General features: G+C 33.9%; 2 protein-coding genes across 5 annotated transcripts in view; one reads left to right on the top strand and one right to left on the bottom strand.

The window, feature by feature from the left end:
- The first annotated feature begins 638 nt into the window (after positions 1 to 638).
- On the top strand, positions 639 to 4,548 carry LOC113515994 (NADH dehydrogenase [ubiquinone] 1 beta subcomplex subunit 5, mitochondrial). The gene is made up of 3 exons (XM_026900322.3): positions 639 to 845; positions 1,033 to 1,243; positions 4,237 to 4,548. The coding sequence occupies exons 1-3, from the start codon at positions 691 to 693 to the stop codon at positions 4,441 to 4,443; spliced, it is 573 nt and encodes a 190-aa protein (XP_026756123.1). The 5' UTR covers positions 639 to 690; the 3' UTR covers positions 4,444 to 4,548.
- A 3,832-nt stretch (positions 4,549 to 8,380) lies between these two features.
- LOC113516175 (protein split ends) overlaps positions 8,381 to 14,236 on the bottom strand; it is a 133,806-nt gene continuing 127,950 nt past the window's right edge. For all 4 annotated transcript variants that reach the window (XM_052899100.1, XM_052899099.1, XM_052899097.1 and 1 more), the window contains exons 3-8: positions 13,972 to 14,034; positions 11,926 to 12,123; positions 10,851 to 10,977; positions 10,019 to 10,209; positions 9,325 to 9,476; positions 8,381 to 8,923 (exon numbers count right to left, since the gene is read on the bottom strand). In XM_052899100.1, coding sequence (XP_052755060.1) covers positions 8,455 to 8,923; positions 9,325 to 9,476; positions 10,019 to 10,209; positions 10,851 to 10,977; positions 11,926 to 12,123; positions 13,972 to 14,034 — 1,200 coding nt within the window. In that variant the 3' untranslated portion in view covers positions 8,381 to 8,454. The remainder of the gene's footprint in view (positions 8,924 to 9,324; positions 9,477 to 10,018; positions 10,210 to 10,850; positions 10,978 to 11,925; positions 12,124 to 13,971; positions 14,035 to 14,236) is intronic.

The raw sequence follows: 14,236 nt of genomic DNA, 5'->3' as shown, positions 1-14,236 counted from the left end.
CACAGAGTACATTTTTACGTGGACATGTACTTAATCTAAACCACAGATGATAATTATCTAAGAACAAGGAATTTCCGAAATCTTTGTTGATTACAATGTATAATGTTCATTAGGCATTTTGATTTACAGATTAGTTTTAACCATTTCTATTTCATCGTTTATTTAAGTCTAAATCTTTGGGTGTAATTGATTTTGGCAATATAAGATGCAGATTTCTTTTGTGCATATATATCCGGCTGGTGTCACTTTGAATAAAAAAGGGTTCAATATAATCTATGCAACCTATTCATCAAATTTTTAAGTTTTCTATCCTACCATTAAAAAAGGAAAGATTTAAATGTTTATTTAAAGTTACAATTATCAGCGAGTAATATTATTATTTTCGAAATTTCTATCAACCCATGTAAAGCCGAGCTGTATCTCTAGTACATAATAAAATATATATATATATATATATATATATATATATATATATATATATATATATATATATATTCATATATATATATTTTATTAATTGTTAATATCTTTAGGTGGTTGCATAGATTTGATTTTCAGTTTCGTCTATATCTATTAAAGGTAGTGCCATAGTAATATTACTTACACTGCCTACTCATAACTCGTAAATAACGTAGATACTTTCCAAGTTTCTACTTACTCTGTGTCCATTGTAAGTTTGTCAAAATAAAAATGGTGTCCTGGAGTTCTTTAGGTCGTTCTTTCGGTGTAAATCTTTTCAAAAATCATTTTAAGGGATCTTGTAATATTCAAAATGTGAGTTTTTCAACAAACAAAGCGCTTTGCGCTGGTGGTCACCATAAGACGTTTGCTATGCAACCTTCCAGGTACCGTGTCTCCTGAATCGATTACCTAACCACTTTTTTTTATAAATAATACATATTTACAAATATCAACAGTATAAACCTTTGCAAGTGTAGTTAATTAACTTATGTAAATTGATATATTTGTAAAATAATGGGTATTTATTTGTATACAAATGTCGTAAGATTCTAACCTCTGTTGTTATTACAGATGGCAATGGCACAAATTCAAGGATATGTTTCACTACTACGTGATGGTTGGGTTGATTCCTGTCAGTCTGATTATCTTCTACTCCAATGTCTTCATAGGACCTGCTCAATTGACACCTATTCCTGAGGGTTACAATCCTAAGCACTGGGAGTACTATAGTCATCCAATTACGAGATTTATTGCCCGATACATTCATAATAACCCGCAGCAAGTATGTTTTATTTTAATGTTTTCTGTTATTAACAAATCAGTGAGCAGAGCAAGTGTCATTATGCTTGTTAGAATTATGCTTTTTATGATATTTAGATTGGCAAATAAATTAATAGCCAGGTAACTATCGCCTATATATATATATATATATACACAGTGGATTTAATTTAATACGATCTTGGTTGTAGCGACCATTTGTCTATAGCGACGTTAAATCTAAGTACTTTGAATTTAAAGCATACTTTAGTACAAAATTCATGTGGTTATAGCAACTTTGGATGTAACGCTGAGTTTGGGTGTAACAACTGTTTTTAATGAATTATTTGTAACAAATTCTTACAAATCTTTAAATGGGGCCTTTCGCCAAAAATAACTCTATGGCTGTAATCAGGCCAATGTTGGTCTATGGTGCACTAGTTTGGTGGCCGAGGACAAAACTATCGACCACTGCCGCCAAACTAAAAAGCTTTCAGAGACTGGTTTACTCCTCTGTTAGAGGCTGCATGAAAACAGCTCCTACAACAGCAATAGAGTTGGCCCTCAACATAACACCCCTAGACTTGCACATACAGCAGGAAGCGGCCTTAGCCGCTATCCGACTAATGCATCTGGAACTATGGGGTAAAAATCACTACAGTCCCCACACTGCTATTCTGAACCAGGCAATCGAATATCAACCTTTGATTGTGGCTTCGTGTGACAGGACTCATAATCATTATATATTTAACAAAAAATACCAAGTACAAATAAAAGAAGAGGAAAAGGACCAATCCGGTGTACATGAATTACGCATATACACAGATGGCTCCAAAACTGAGAATGGTTCAGGAGCTGGAGTCTTTTCCTTAGACCTTAATATAAACATGCACATACCGCTTGGCGACCACAGCTCAATATTCCAATGCGAATGTGTTGCAATAACCGAGGCTGCTGCAGTTGTACATAAGCTAGGAATAAATGGTTATAGCATTAGATTCTTATCCGGCAGCGCAGCAGTACTAAAAACATTACGAAACAACAAACTAATAATTGAATGCCACCATTCACTGGATAGGATATCTTCCAATAACCGAGTTATCCTCCAATGGATAAGAGGGCACAGTGGATCTTATGGTAACGATGCCGCAGACGAACTAGCTAGAAAAGGCTCAGGAACGAGGGTGGTAGGCCCGTATCCACTCCTTCCTCTTCCATTCTCACAACTTCGAATGTGGATTCGTCAAAGATCCTCTGACATATAAAACCAATGTTGAATCAACGACTATCAAAACGTTTATTACATCTAGACAGAAAAAACCTCAAAACAATGATAGGGACAATAACGGGTCATTGTCCATTAAACAAACATCTATACACAATAGGAGCCACAGACAGCCCTCTATGTCGAGGCTGTTTCGACGCCGAAGAAACGGCTGCTCACGTAATCCTGGAATGTGAGGCTGTGGCCTATCAACGTTTAGAAATCCTCGGAACGGTGAGGTCGCTCCGTGAGGCCTGTGAAGAACCCAGGAAGCTTCTGCGCTTCTGGACGGAGCTAGGTTGGCTGCACTAGCCACGACTCATACGCACAATGGCCCAAATGAGAGGCTAAGCGCGGAAAATGGAGTCCTTTTCACATTCACATTCACATTCCTACAAATCCCATGCAGATATTGCGACCGAAGTTGGTCGTTGAAGAGACACCAGGATTTCTTTCTTTCACAAAAATTTCTAACCTTTTGTTTACATCCACACAGATGGTCAACAAGTATGGAGACCATTACCTATTGTTTATAGATATCAGCTAAGTAGGTAGGGAAGCATGTATGTTTCGGAGTTTAATTTATGGTTCAGTTACAAAGTGATATTCTGAGTAGCAACTGAGTTTAGTAAACTTTGGATAAGTGTGACTGCCTCGATGCACATTCACTGTTAAAGAAAGGCTGGAAATCATTTCAAAATTGAAAAACAGTGAAAACAATGGTGTTTTGTGCGAAGAAAAAACTATACATGTGTACATGTCTGTATCTATTTACTTTTGCCTGTAACAACTTCCTGATATAACGATGAAAATAGAGTGGTCCCTTCATCGTCATTATACCTGAAATCCTTTGTATATATATATACTAATAGCCTAAGGACTATTAGAGTCATTATTCTTGAGGTCTATGGTGTTATGCTTCCATATTAGCAATGTGAATGTGGGTCAGAAGTACCCGGGTCTAATTAATTTTAACTTTTGTAGTCTCTTTCCATTAACAGTAACTCAAAACCTAGCCTTCAAGTCTCAAGAATAGTGCCTAAATAAGAGCTTTGAATTTTTTATACCAATTGTGTGTGTAATAAGAATGAAAAATGTATCAATATGTAAGTTTTTTTTGGGAACCATTGTTTGGTTTGTATATAGAAACATAAGTGTATTTAAGGGAGGGGGATGTGCCTATCTCAAATAGGTCTGGTACCCACCCCAGTGAGTGTAGTGAGCAGAGTTTTTAATTGTGTGTATACATAGTTTGTATATACATAGTGTCCCCTTTGTAAGGGGCCAAACCCCACCTGGAAGATTATGTTCCAGGTGGGGTCTGTAAAGGCCATCCCTTCCTTTCCTGTGGGTGTCACAAGAACCGACTAAGGGAAGGCGAGGGATGGGCAGTAATCTCTCTCTTAAAATATCTTCAAAATCTAACTGCGGTTGTCAGTCTGCCTGCGAAGCGTAGCAACTATTGGCAAAACCCCCTAATAGCTTATGCTTGAATATTGAATTGTCTCTGCATATCTCATGAGGAATGTGATGTGAGGATATAGTTCATAATATAAAAAAAGAAGTTCATTCAAAGTAACATTTTGTTATTTTACATTAGTCAAACTTGTGGTTTATGGAGTTCAGGTTATTTATTTATAATTTATAAGATTATAACTCAAATTTTATTTCATACTTTAGTTAAAAAAAGAAAAGTATGTTAATTATATGTTTTATAGTATGTTCAATGTATTTTAAATAATTCCTATTTTCAGGAATATGAAAAGTTTATGCATTTTATTGATGAAGAGGCTCAAAAGATAAAGTTGCGCGCTTTGGAGAAGCAGATCCTACAGAAAATGGGTGAACGTAGTGACTATCAGGCATATTATTATAGACCAATGGTCAACAAATACATGCGCATTGAGAAGAAGACTGGAGATGAACTTTACGAGCGTGCTGGTGATAACTACAAAGAATAAAAAAATTCAATGCCTTTATGCCTTTGGTATTAGTTTATATTTAGTAATCAAGTGAATTGTTAATATTTCAATGTAGATAATAAATCTTTTGATTGTTGCTTATTATTTAATTTTTTTTTTAAATATATAATATAATTATTTACTCCTGATGATTACACTAATTTTATGTATTTTTAATGTTTTTAGTTTTGTTTTATGCCTCCTTAAATGTTTTAACAATGTACATTTTTAACGAAGTCAAAGGTTGAAAAAATAAAAGAATAAGGCTATGGTAACATTGTTATTTATTTTACAGGAAATTCTAACGATTGACAATAATAAATTCCGACATGTGGTGGAACTCTTACAAAATTAATGTCAACACTTAACTAGCTGTATGCTAATGCAACCTGATATGATTCTACATTACATTTTACGTTCGGTTAAAATATGGTTTATAGATGTTGATACTTCAATATGTCGTATATCAGAAAGTTGTCTTCAGAAAAATCTAAATAGCATTTTATATCTCATGTAGTCAACGAATTTGAAAACTTGGACTAAATTACTGGAATTTAGAATTTATGATCATGAATTTTGAAATTTATGATGATTTATATGAGATATGATATCCAGGCACTACTTTATCATAATTTGCATGTACACATCTAACAACAAGTAATGTTTCCTTGCGTTGCTGAATTGACAGAACTCTTTCTACTATTAGGATACTGAATTATTGAACAATACTTTTTAAGAAAATTAAGAAATCGTCTAGTAGACATTAGTTAACGTGATTATCTCCTTTGTATCACATAGTATGATACGACATATTGCAATATGAACAAAGATATAGTTTCATAAATTGTAGTTCCATGAAATATGTATATGTACTTGAAAGGCTGGCGTACATAAAGGTAGGCCACTGCAACGCAGCGCATTGCCAAAATAATTTTCATACATTTTGTATGAGCTGCGGCTCGGTAGAGTCCGCCTGTACTGTGTGATGGTTCATTTAATATGTATGAATGATTTTTGTTATGAACTGTGTTGCGGAACGGCCTACCGAAATGTACATATAAACCTAGTAATTACGAATCCTATTTCTGATTTAATTGAGGTACCTATTAAATGACAGAGGTATAGCTAAAAATAATGGCATATTATTGCTTATAATATCCATTTCTTTTTTGTCATAATTCTTGTTACCCATAATGATCAAAGCTCATGAAATTATTTTTACGTGACAATAGTTACTTATAATTTTGGACGTTATAATACTAAATCTATCGCATGATTATAAGATAAAGTTTCTGTGAGTTTAAAATAATAAGATTTCAAAATGGCATCGGGAGAGGTCATTCTTTTTATAAAAATAAAAATTAATGCAATCATTTGATGTAGTCGTATTCCGGTGGTACGTAGTTTATTAATTTCAAAGGAGTAAAGGTGTACCAAAAGTGACCTTCATCAATTTCTGAGTGTCTCCATACACGTTCATATTGAGAAGGCCCCGAGAAATATAGATGATTTTCTGTATCATTATTCTAAATAACCATTACCACCATACGTCACTGAATCGTAAGTAAAATTTACCAGCGGCTGATTTTATGTACGATTCACTGGCGCCTGATTAAATACATAACGCAAGCGTCTAAATGAAAATTCTTGGTTTAATTTATGAACATTTTTTTATTTTACACTGTCCAGGTGTATAAATAAATAAATATTTTTTTATGGGATGGGATCAAAATGGATTGATAATCTCGTCTACGCAGCAGCAGTAAGCGATGATTGGTGAGAATGTACTTAGATCCGTCGGCCCAATGGTAAATTCACTGGGAATAAATTAACTACGATACTTTCCAAGGGGGACCGCGTGAAGGTCGACCTAATACGAGGATATATTGTTAGCGATGGGTCTCTTAATCCCGTTTATTAATAATCCGTTAATCCGTTCTGTTATTTGTAGTTTAGTGATATCTTTAGCAACAGTTGCTTCGCAGTAAATTGCTTGATGTCGTAACGTCGTAATTGATGAAGATTGCGCAATCCAGGAGATTGCGTAATATTTATTTACGTATGGCTGAAAAAATAATAGGTACTAGAAATGGTAGGTATTTTAAATACTAGAATATATACATCTAGACGGAGTATCGAGTGTTAAAAAGGGGTCATATTTGTCACATTAACTGTGACAAATATGACCCCTTGACGACGATTTTTAAGTGTTCAATTTATACAAAATTTTAAATTAGATATAACATGGAAAATATTATCAATAAATAAATTGACGATTTGTAAGATAAAAGTCAATAAATACTAGATTTAAACGATTTAAAAAAATATTAAAAAAATAGCCTACATATGTCAAGATATTTGTTCATCTAGATGACATTGATCATACAGATGCTTATGAGAGGTATTCTAAATCAGTTCCTTTATCTTTGAACTTGGCTGGACGCATGTCTAGAAAATAAGCAATATTAATAATTATGGATGTACTGACCATTATGGAAAACAATGATTAGTTGAGAAGTATGTAGTGTTGTGTTTATAAAATAAGACAATAAATTATTATGAATATAGTAGTGAACTATTTATTACAATATTTTCTAAATATAACTTGTTTGATGAGCCATATTGTATCGGAATGATGAACAATTCTAATGCATCACTAAAATAATTAACAAGACTGCAATATCATACTGTCCTTATTATTGTGTTTTATTCGAATTTCAAAGGAAATTACTGTAATTCTCTGAAACAATAGTTACCATAAACTATTTTGTATCTCTGCAGCTTCTATTCGTATTTGTTAAAAGGATAATTGATAAAAAATCCGTTTGCCTTGTGTATTACTGTTGGTCAATAAAGTTTTCATAAATAGATATTTACTTAAAAGAAAAATAGCTATATTTGAATATATCCAATTTTGTAAACGATAAAATGAATGTTTTATAAAAGTAAGCATTTATCTACTTAAGAAAAATGAAGTTTTTAAATGTTTGGCCAATCTGTTAATGAAAAGTAGATAAATTTTCGTTATGATCATGTATAGTTTTGTAGTCAGTTTTCACATCGTGTATAAACGTAATAAAAAAATAATAATAATAGGGTGATAAAAAAGTTGATTATTATTTAATTTTTTTTTACTTTATTATTAAAGAATTAACTATAAAGTTTCTCATTCATATGAGATGCATAATAACATATATCCAGATTTTTAATTTTATGGATTTATGTTCTGTGTTCTTGTTTCTACATTATATTTTTATCAATATCTCTACTGTTTCAGAGGATTGTAGTAATCTTTTAAATCCTAATGTTTGGATTATATTTTGTATTTTAATTTTAGTATGACATCCAAGTCTAGTGTTGATATTTTTCACTTTAATAGTCGTTAGAATGAACGGTAACATTGTAAGTAATTTAAATAGCACTTGTTTTTCTATACTGGCCATAATATTAATATTAATATTAAGAAAATAATTTTTAACTTATACTAATGAAAGCTTTATCTACAGATAAACTAAGTACGACAAAATTAGTACCTAAGTAATAAATAAATTCTTTGGCGGTGCTGGAATGCACAAAGCTCTTAACTTTACTGTTAAACAATTAAATTACAAAACGATATGATTTCATTATCCCATTCTTTCAGTCTTCACAGTTTGTAGAGTTCCAACTATGATCCAACAACTATGTATTTAGATTGCTTTTCATATAACATTTGACATTAAAACTATATACAACAACCCTAATATAAATAACAATTTCAAGAAGAAATTGCAACTAAGCTAAACGAGTTCAAAATAATTGATATAAATTAGTATCAAAGCACAAACAGAATATTATTCAATTGAAGTAAAAAAATATGTTTTAACATTCTTAATAGTTATGTATGGACTACGATAGACTTGCTAAGTACACTCTATTAAAATTGTTTTTATGACTCTTCAATAATAACAATTTCGAATCTAATTTTAAGACGGCTACGAGTTTCTACAATGTAAAAATTTAAACATTCCTTTATTTGTTTTTTTCTTTTTCCGCTTGCGCTGCTAACTTTGCTTCTTTCTTTGCCTTTTTTTTCTCCTCCTTTGCTAGTAATTTGGCTTGTCTCTCTTCTTCTTTTGCTAGGAGTTTTGCTTGTCTTTCTTCTTCTTTTGCTAGAAGTTTGGCTTCTTTCTTAGCTTCTTTTTCGGCTTTTAGCCTTAATTTTTCTTCCTTCTTTCTCTCGGCTATTTCATTCTTTTTGTTATCACTACTTTCATCTTTTTTGCTTTTCTCGTCTTGTTTTGTATTTTCATCGTCTTTTTTCTTTTTATCTTCTTTCTTGGGTTTTGCTTTGGGGTTATCTTTTTTCCGTTCAGTCTCTTTGCTTTGATCTCTGGATTTGGGTGGATCGTCTTTATTCGATGGTTTTAGAGGCCGAAAGAAATGTTGTTTATCTTTTTGTGGTGATGTTTCTAGTTGTGTTACAATTTTCTGTGCACATCTGTAAGTAAATAGATTATTAATGTATAAGTATATGAAAATTAAATTACATTTAGTGTAATGTTCAACTAGCGGTTTATTATTAAGGAAGTCTTAATTCATTCGTGAGACTGCGGTATTATATCAGCGAATATTTGTATATACAATGATATGATCTAAATGCTGAGAGTCCATCTGATTGAAATTGTTATTCCCATCAGATATGCCATGATACAGACATATTCCATTTCACCACATCACTAAATATATATGGAAGCAGAAACATGAGTGAGATGGTGATGTGTAAGTGGACAATGATGTATCAAATTGTTCCTTTTGTAAAAAATAATTGTATTTAACAAATTGTATTATACGATTTGTACAATAAAAACTGTTATATTGGTTCTAGTATGTTTATAATACCTTATTCTAGTAGAGGCAGAAGCCGCAGCAGCGCTTTCGCGGCGTCCTTCGCGGAACTCTCTCTGAAACTCTCTTATGGGCGGCAGCCGGCCCGAGGGCTCGCCCGCTGGCCCCCCGGTGTAACTGTGTACTTGATATTCTTGTAGCCTCGCCTGAAATAAACATAAATATGTATATACACACTACAGCAATTTACTTTTTTTAATGGATGAAAATGGAATGCTATCCCTGCATGCGCTTTAGATATACACTAGCGAAGCACCAGTGAGACGTGATAGATGAGGATAAAAGCAGCTCAGTTGGCCCATCGTGATAATTTCAACAAGAATTAATCAGTATGGTTTCCAAGAGGCATGGCGTGGAGGTCGATTTAGTAGGGTATATTATTAGCGATGAGGCTGGTGCTTACAATTATTTGACCCCTACACTACAGGTACCTATCGTATTAACTTCATAATTTTAATATTTTTTCCTGCTTTAGACGATGGCCCCTCTTTGGTAATGAATTGAAATAATTATCTAGTGCCCACTTCAGGATCAGGAGAAGAGCTTTACAAAGACATCTGCGAGTACATGTATGTACATCGTTTTTAAGCGGCCAGGTCTACCCTGGAAAATAATCTTAAATGAGCTAATGATTTCAACACAATTAAGTTGTCTTTTTACTAAGTTAAATTACTGATTATAAGATTACCTTCATGCTATGATGCTGTGATCGTCGTAAAGAATTGGAGGCAGGCTGCCGCGGCCGAGGCGGCGTGGTGGCGGCGGACGCTCGCGGCACCGCGCCGAGACATGCTCCTCCGCACTTCGCACCACCACACAGTTTTGTTGAACACCCATTTATCACATTACCACCGCTATTTGATGACACGGAAGACACTCCTAGAATATAAATTTTTGGAGATAAAATATAGTAATATTACAGTGCTACAATTAATAGCCTTGGACAAAATAGTTTTCCTGTTACACGCATGGAATAGCAAATGTAACCAACGAAATTTCTTGCTGACTACAGTACTGCAGAGAGGTTTAGGTACCAACCTATTATTAATGGCGGAAGTGAGCTGTTTTCATACAAATTTAGAAGCATTGACCCCGAATAAGTGTATATTTTTTATACGACTTAAAATGATAATCAAGTTACTACTACTCTATTATATTATCTGTGCTACTACTACTCGTGTCCCTAACATGCGCTCTGATGTAGAGTTTTTAGGTGCTTTTCGTTATACGCAAAAGCCTTTGACGTGGTTAATCAAATAGAATTTTTACATATCCTCCAAAGCCTAAAGCAAGTAATAATTAATATTATTAAATTCTGGACCTCGTTATTTAAGTATAAACTAATATATTATACTTCCGATTTTAAAAACGCTTTCACCTTATTTTTATATCTATATTATTTTGTATCAATCCTTACGAAGTTTGTATGCTAGTTTAAAAATAAAACCGAGCGAAACCTAGGTGGGTTGCTGGTTAAAAATAAAATTATAGATAGATTCGAATTGATATATTTGCGTTACCGGATAGGGAAGACTCTCCACTAGTGACGGAATATAGAGAAGCAGAAGCAGGCACGGAGCGGGCTCCCATCGAGTAGCTAGACACCGAACCAGGAACACACCACGACTTGCCGCTACCGCTTGATACCTGCACATAAAATAGGTATATGCCATAAAATCTTTTTTTTTTATACAACTTAGAATGGCAAACAAGCTGACGGCCCGCCTGATGGAAAGTGGTAACCGACGCCTATAGACATGAGCAGTACCATGGACATAACAGAGTATACTGTTTCGTCCATGATACCCCCCATGCGTTGCCATTCCTGAGGACTCAGGTGTTGTTCCTCTGTACCCAGTAATTCTAATCAAAAGGAAAAGTAATAAACTTTATAAGAAAGTAAAAATTTTATTTAAGAATTAATAATGAAGTTTCTTTCTTTCTTTCTTAATTAAGAAGTCAATGATTACAATTTATTTGGCAAATACGAAGAGAATATAAAAAGAAAATTTATTAGAAATAATTTTGAATTTAGTACGCTTGCCTGGAAACCGTCTGTCTTTTAACTATTGAAAGTTAATCGTGTGTAAAGTAACCCAAAATAAAATTTTCTATTTATACATCTCCATTATATTTGTCAACTGTCATTTGACAACAGTACAAAAAACAGACCGCAAGTGCGAGGCACTTTGCTAAAAGATATTGTCCATTTGCTCCTCAAATAAAACGAATACTTAAATCGTGAAGTAATTATGAAACACTCGATGAGATGTTTCGTAGTCACATTAGATTGAAAATATTTGGATTTAGAACCGTGTATATAAATAAATGAACTTAGTTGTATTTTTTGTCTCAAAATTAGTTAAACCTATTTATTAATCCTCTTGATTACAAAATAGACTTTTTCAGAACTGGCTACATTATGGAGCAGTGTTTTTCAAAGTGTGGGTCGGGACCCATTAGCGGGTCCTCAAACCTCTACAAGAGGGTAACAGGAACAATAGCAGAGAGATGTAGGTTCCAATGTTATCGGATTGCATTGTCGGAAGGTAAATTTTTCTATCTATTAATAGTTTCAATTAGTATTAAACGGACCTGCCAACTCTTGCTGGTGACGAGACGGGGCGCCTGCCGTAGCCTCAGTATTTTGGCGCGGCAAATAACGCATCGGAGCGGCAGCAACCGTTGACTGACCGCCATCTGTATGGTCTTTACGAAGCACCGACGGCACACCACGCGATGACCGCACGGCGACGTTTGCATCGTCGCTTTCGCGTTTACACATATTACACACTGAAAATAATAAAAAAAAAAAAATCATAAGTTAGAATTCTCCAGAATCAATTGAATATAATGCCAGAGAATGGAAGCTGAAGTCTACAGATAAGAACAGTAATTCCTTTTTTCTTAGAGTATATAGACTGTGGGTGTATTTATTATAAGGTTTGTGCCTAAGTTAATAGGTACATATCTTGTAATAAATTTATTTTTCTTATAAATCTATGTCATTGTATTCAACTAGATGAGTTATATAAGTACTATTGTCAGTAAATAGTTGTTTAATCATAGCAAATATACATTTATTGGGGGGAAAGGGATTGTTAGTAATGGAGACTGAGAATCCCATTGCTAGCAATATACTCAACCAGGTCGACCTTCTCGCGGTTCTCCCTGGAAACTATCATGGTTAATTCCTGACGAATTCATCATGATGGCCTGTTTTCATTCTCATCTATCACCCTTCACTGGTGCTCCGCCAGCGTATCCCAATACCACAGGCGGGGTTGCCATACCATTTTCACCCATAAAAAAAAATATACATTTATTTTATGGATTGCATAAAATCATTTATCAACTATCAAATATTGTATAATTTGTTATTAAATTAGAATTTAATTGAAGGCCAACACAATTACCATAAAATCCTATTGAACAAGTAGAGGCGTGCCCGATTTGGTATTGAATTTGGTAACCTACGACTTATTGTTACACGAAAATATTTCCTTGAACCTTGCAAGGTGAAAATAATAATACATACTGACATATTTTATGAGATCATCGCCACAGCGGTTTACTAACCTGACTCATAAGATTAAGGTCGGGAGTTTGATGGCGGTAAAAATAAGGTAATTAAATTAAAATGAACCGAATAACTAAGTAACTTGCATGCTCAAGGGGGATTGTTAGTTATAGGATTTTTTTTTAATGGATTTAAATGGACTGATGGTAATTCCGCCTGTGCTGGTATATGCTGGCGGGGCACCAGTGAATGATGATAAGTGAGGAAAAAAAAGTAGGTCAGTTAGCCCATTGCGATTAAGTCATTTGGGATTAAGCACATTGGTTTCTAGAGGGAACCGCGAGGAGGTCGACTTGACAGAGTTTATTGCTAGAAATGGGGTTACTAACCCTCATTATTAACATTACCTTCCCTCTCAGCAATATACCCTGAAAGATCGACCTCTACGAGTTTCTCCTAGAAATCATCGTGTTTAATCCCTGGTCTATTTATAACAATGGGCTAAATGACCTGACCTGAAAATAAGTATTATTATCACTCACTGGTATGTATCCTGGGATTACCATTTCATTTTCATCCACTTAAATGTCCTTGATATTACGTGAATTATACTATGCAGATGCATATGAACATACACATACATATTATACACATGTTTACTATTTTTTGGACTAAAGTGTTATGTCTAATAACCTAATAATTGAAAATTTAAAAAAATATATTTACGTTCAATTGGCATCAAGGACGTAAATCAGAAGTCGGCCAGACTTATGTGCGATGGGGGGAGGGGTTACATTAGCCTACCGACCGTATGGGTCCTGATGGGTGGGCAAAGATCTCGCGTAGTGAGTATCTGCTGATGTTAGAGTGGCTGAGGTTGGCCCCGGAAACGATAGAGTAATAACCTAGACGTATTTAAAAGGGACTGGTTTGAGGTGGCGTAGAACAGAAAGTTTTAGAAGATAGGGAAGTATCAGCAGTGAAATATCATTAGTTAATAATAGAATAGAACGTTTACGGAAGGAAAGGTAATTGCGTGATGGTAGAAGCGTGAGTTTAAATGCTTGTAAACGTGGAAGTGATGGACCAAATACCACTGTTGCTACTTTCACAATACTTACTTCTTCCTCGGGCGAAGTAGCTAGTTCTGGCTCGTTCTCTTCCAGTTTATTGAGCAATTTGTCCTGGAACAAAAGACGCAACTTATTAATTTTTATATAGATACGTATATATAATAATAATCGAACTTGACAATTGATTCAGAAACAACAAAAATGTACGAGAATAGTTGGATTTTCAATTGAAGTTCACATATTTATTTAAAAAAGACAAATAGTTATTTATTGGTTGATTTGATCATTTAAAGCTACCAAATTTTATAGTTGA

Source organism: Galleria mellonella, unplaced genomic scaffold, assembly GCF_026898425.1.
Source record: "Galleria mellonella isolate WM207_F2 unplaced genomic scaffold, CSIRO_AGI_GalMel_v1 utg56, whole genome shotgun sequence".
Classification (NCBI taxonomy): Eukaryota; Metazoa; Arthropoda; class Insecta; order Lepidoptera; family Pyralidae; genus Galleria; species Galleria mellonella.
The sequence above is the reverse complement of the archived record's forward strand: the minus strand, read 5'-3'. Positions and strand labels throughout refer to the sequence as shown.

Coding starts and splice junctions, on each gene's coding strand:
- LOC113515994 (XM_026900322.3), top strand. CDS start 691: ATGGTGTCCTGGAGTTCTTTAGGTCGTTCTTTCGGTGTAAATCTTTTC. Junction 846..1,032: donor TTTGCTATGCAACCTTCCAG/GTACCGTGTCTC, acceptor TTGTTATTACAG/ATGGCAATGGCACAAATTCA. Junction 1,244..4,236: donor TTCATAATAACCCGCAGCAA/GTATGTTTTATT, acceptor TCCTATTTTCAG/GAATATGAAAAGTTTATGCA.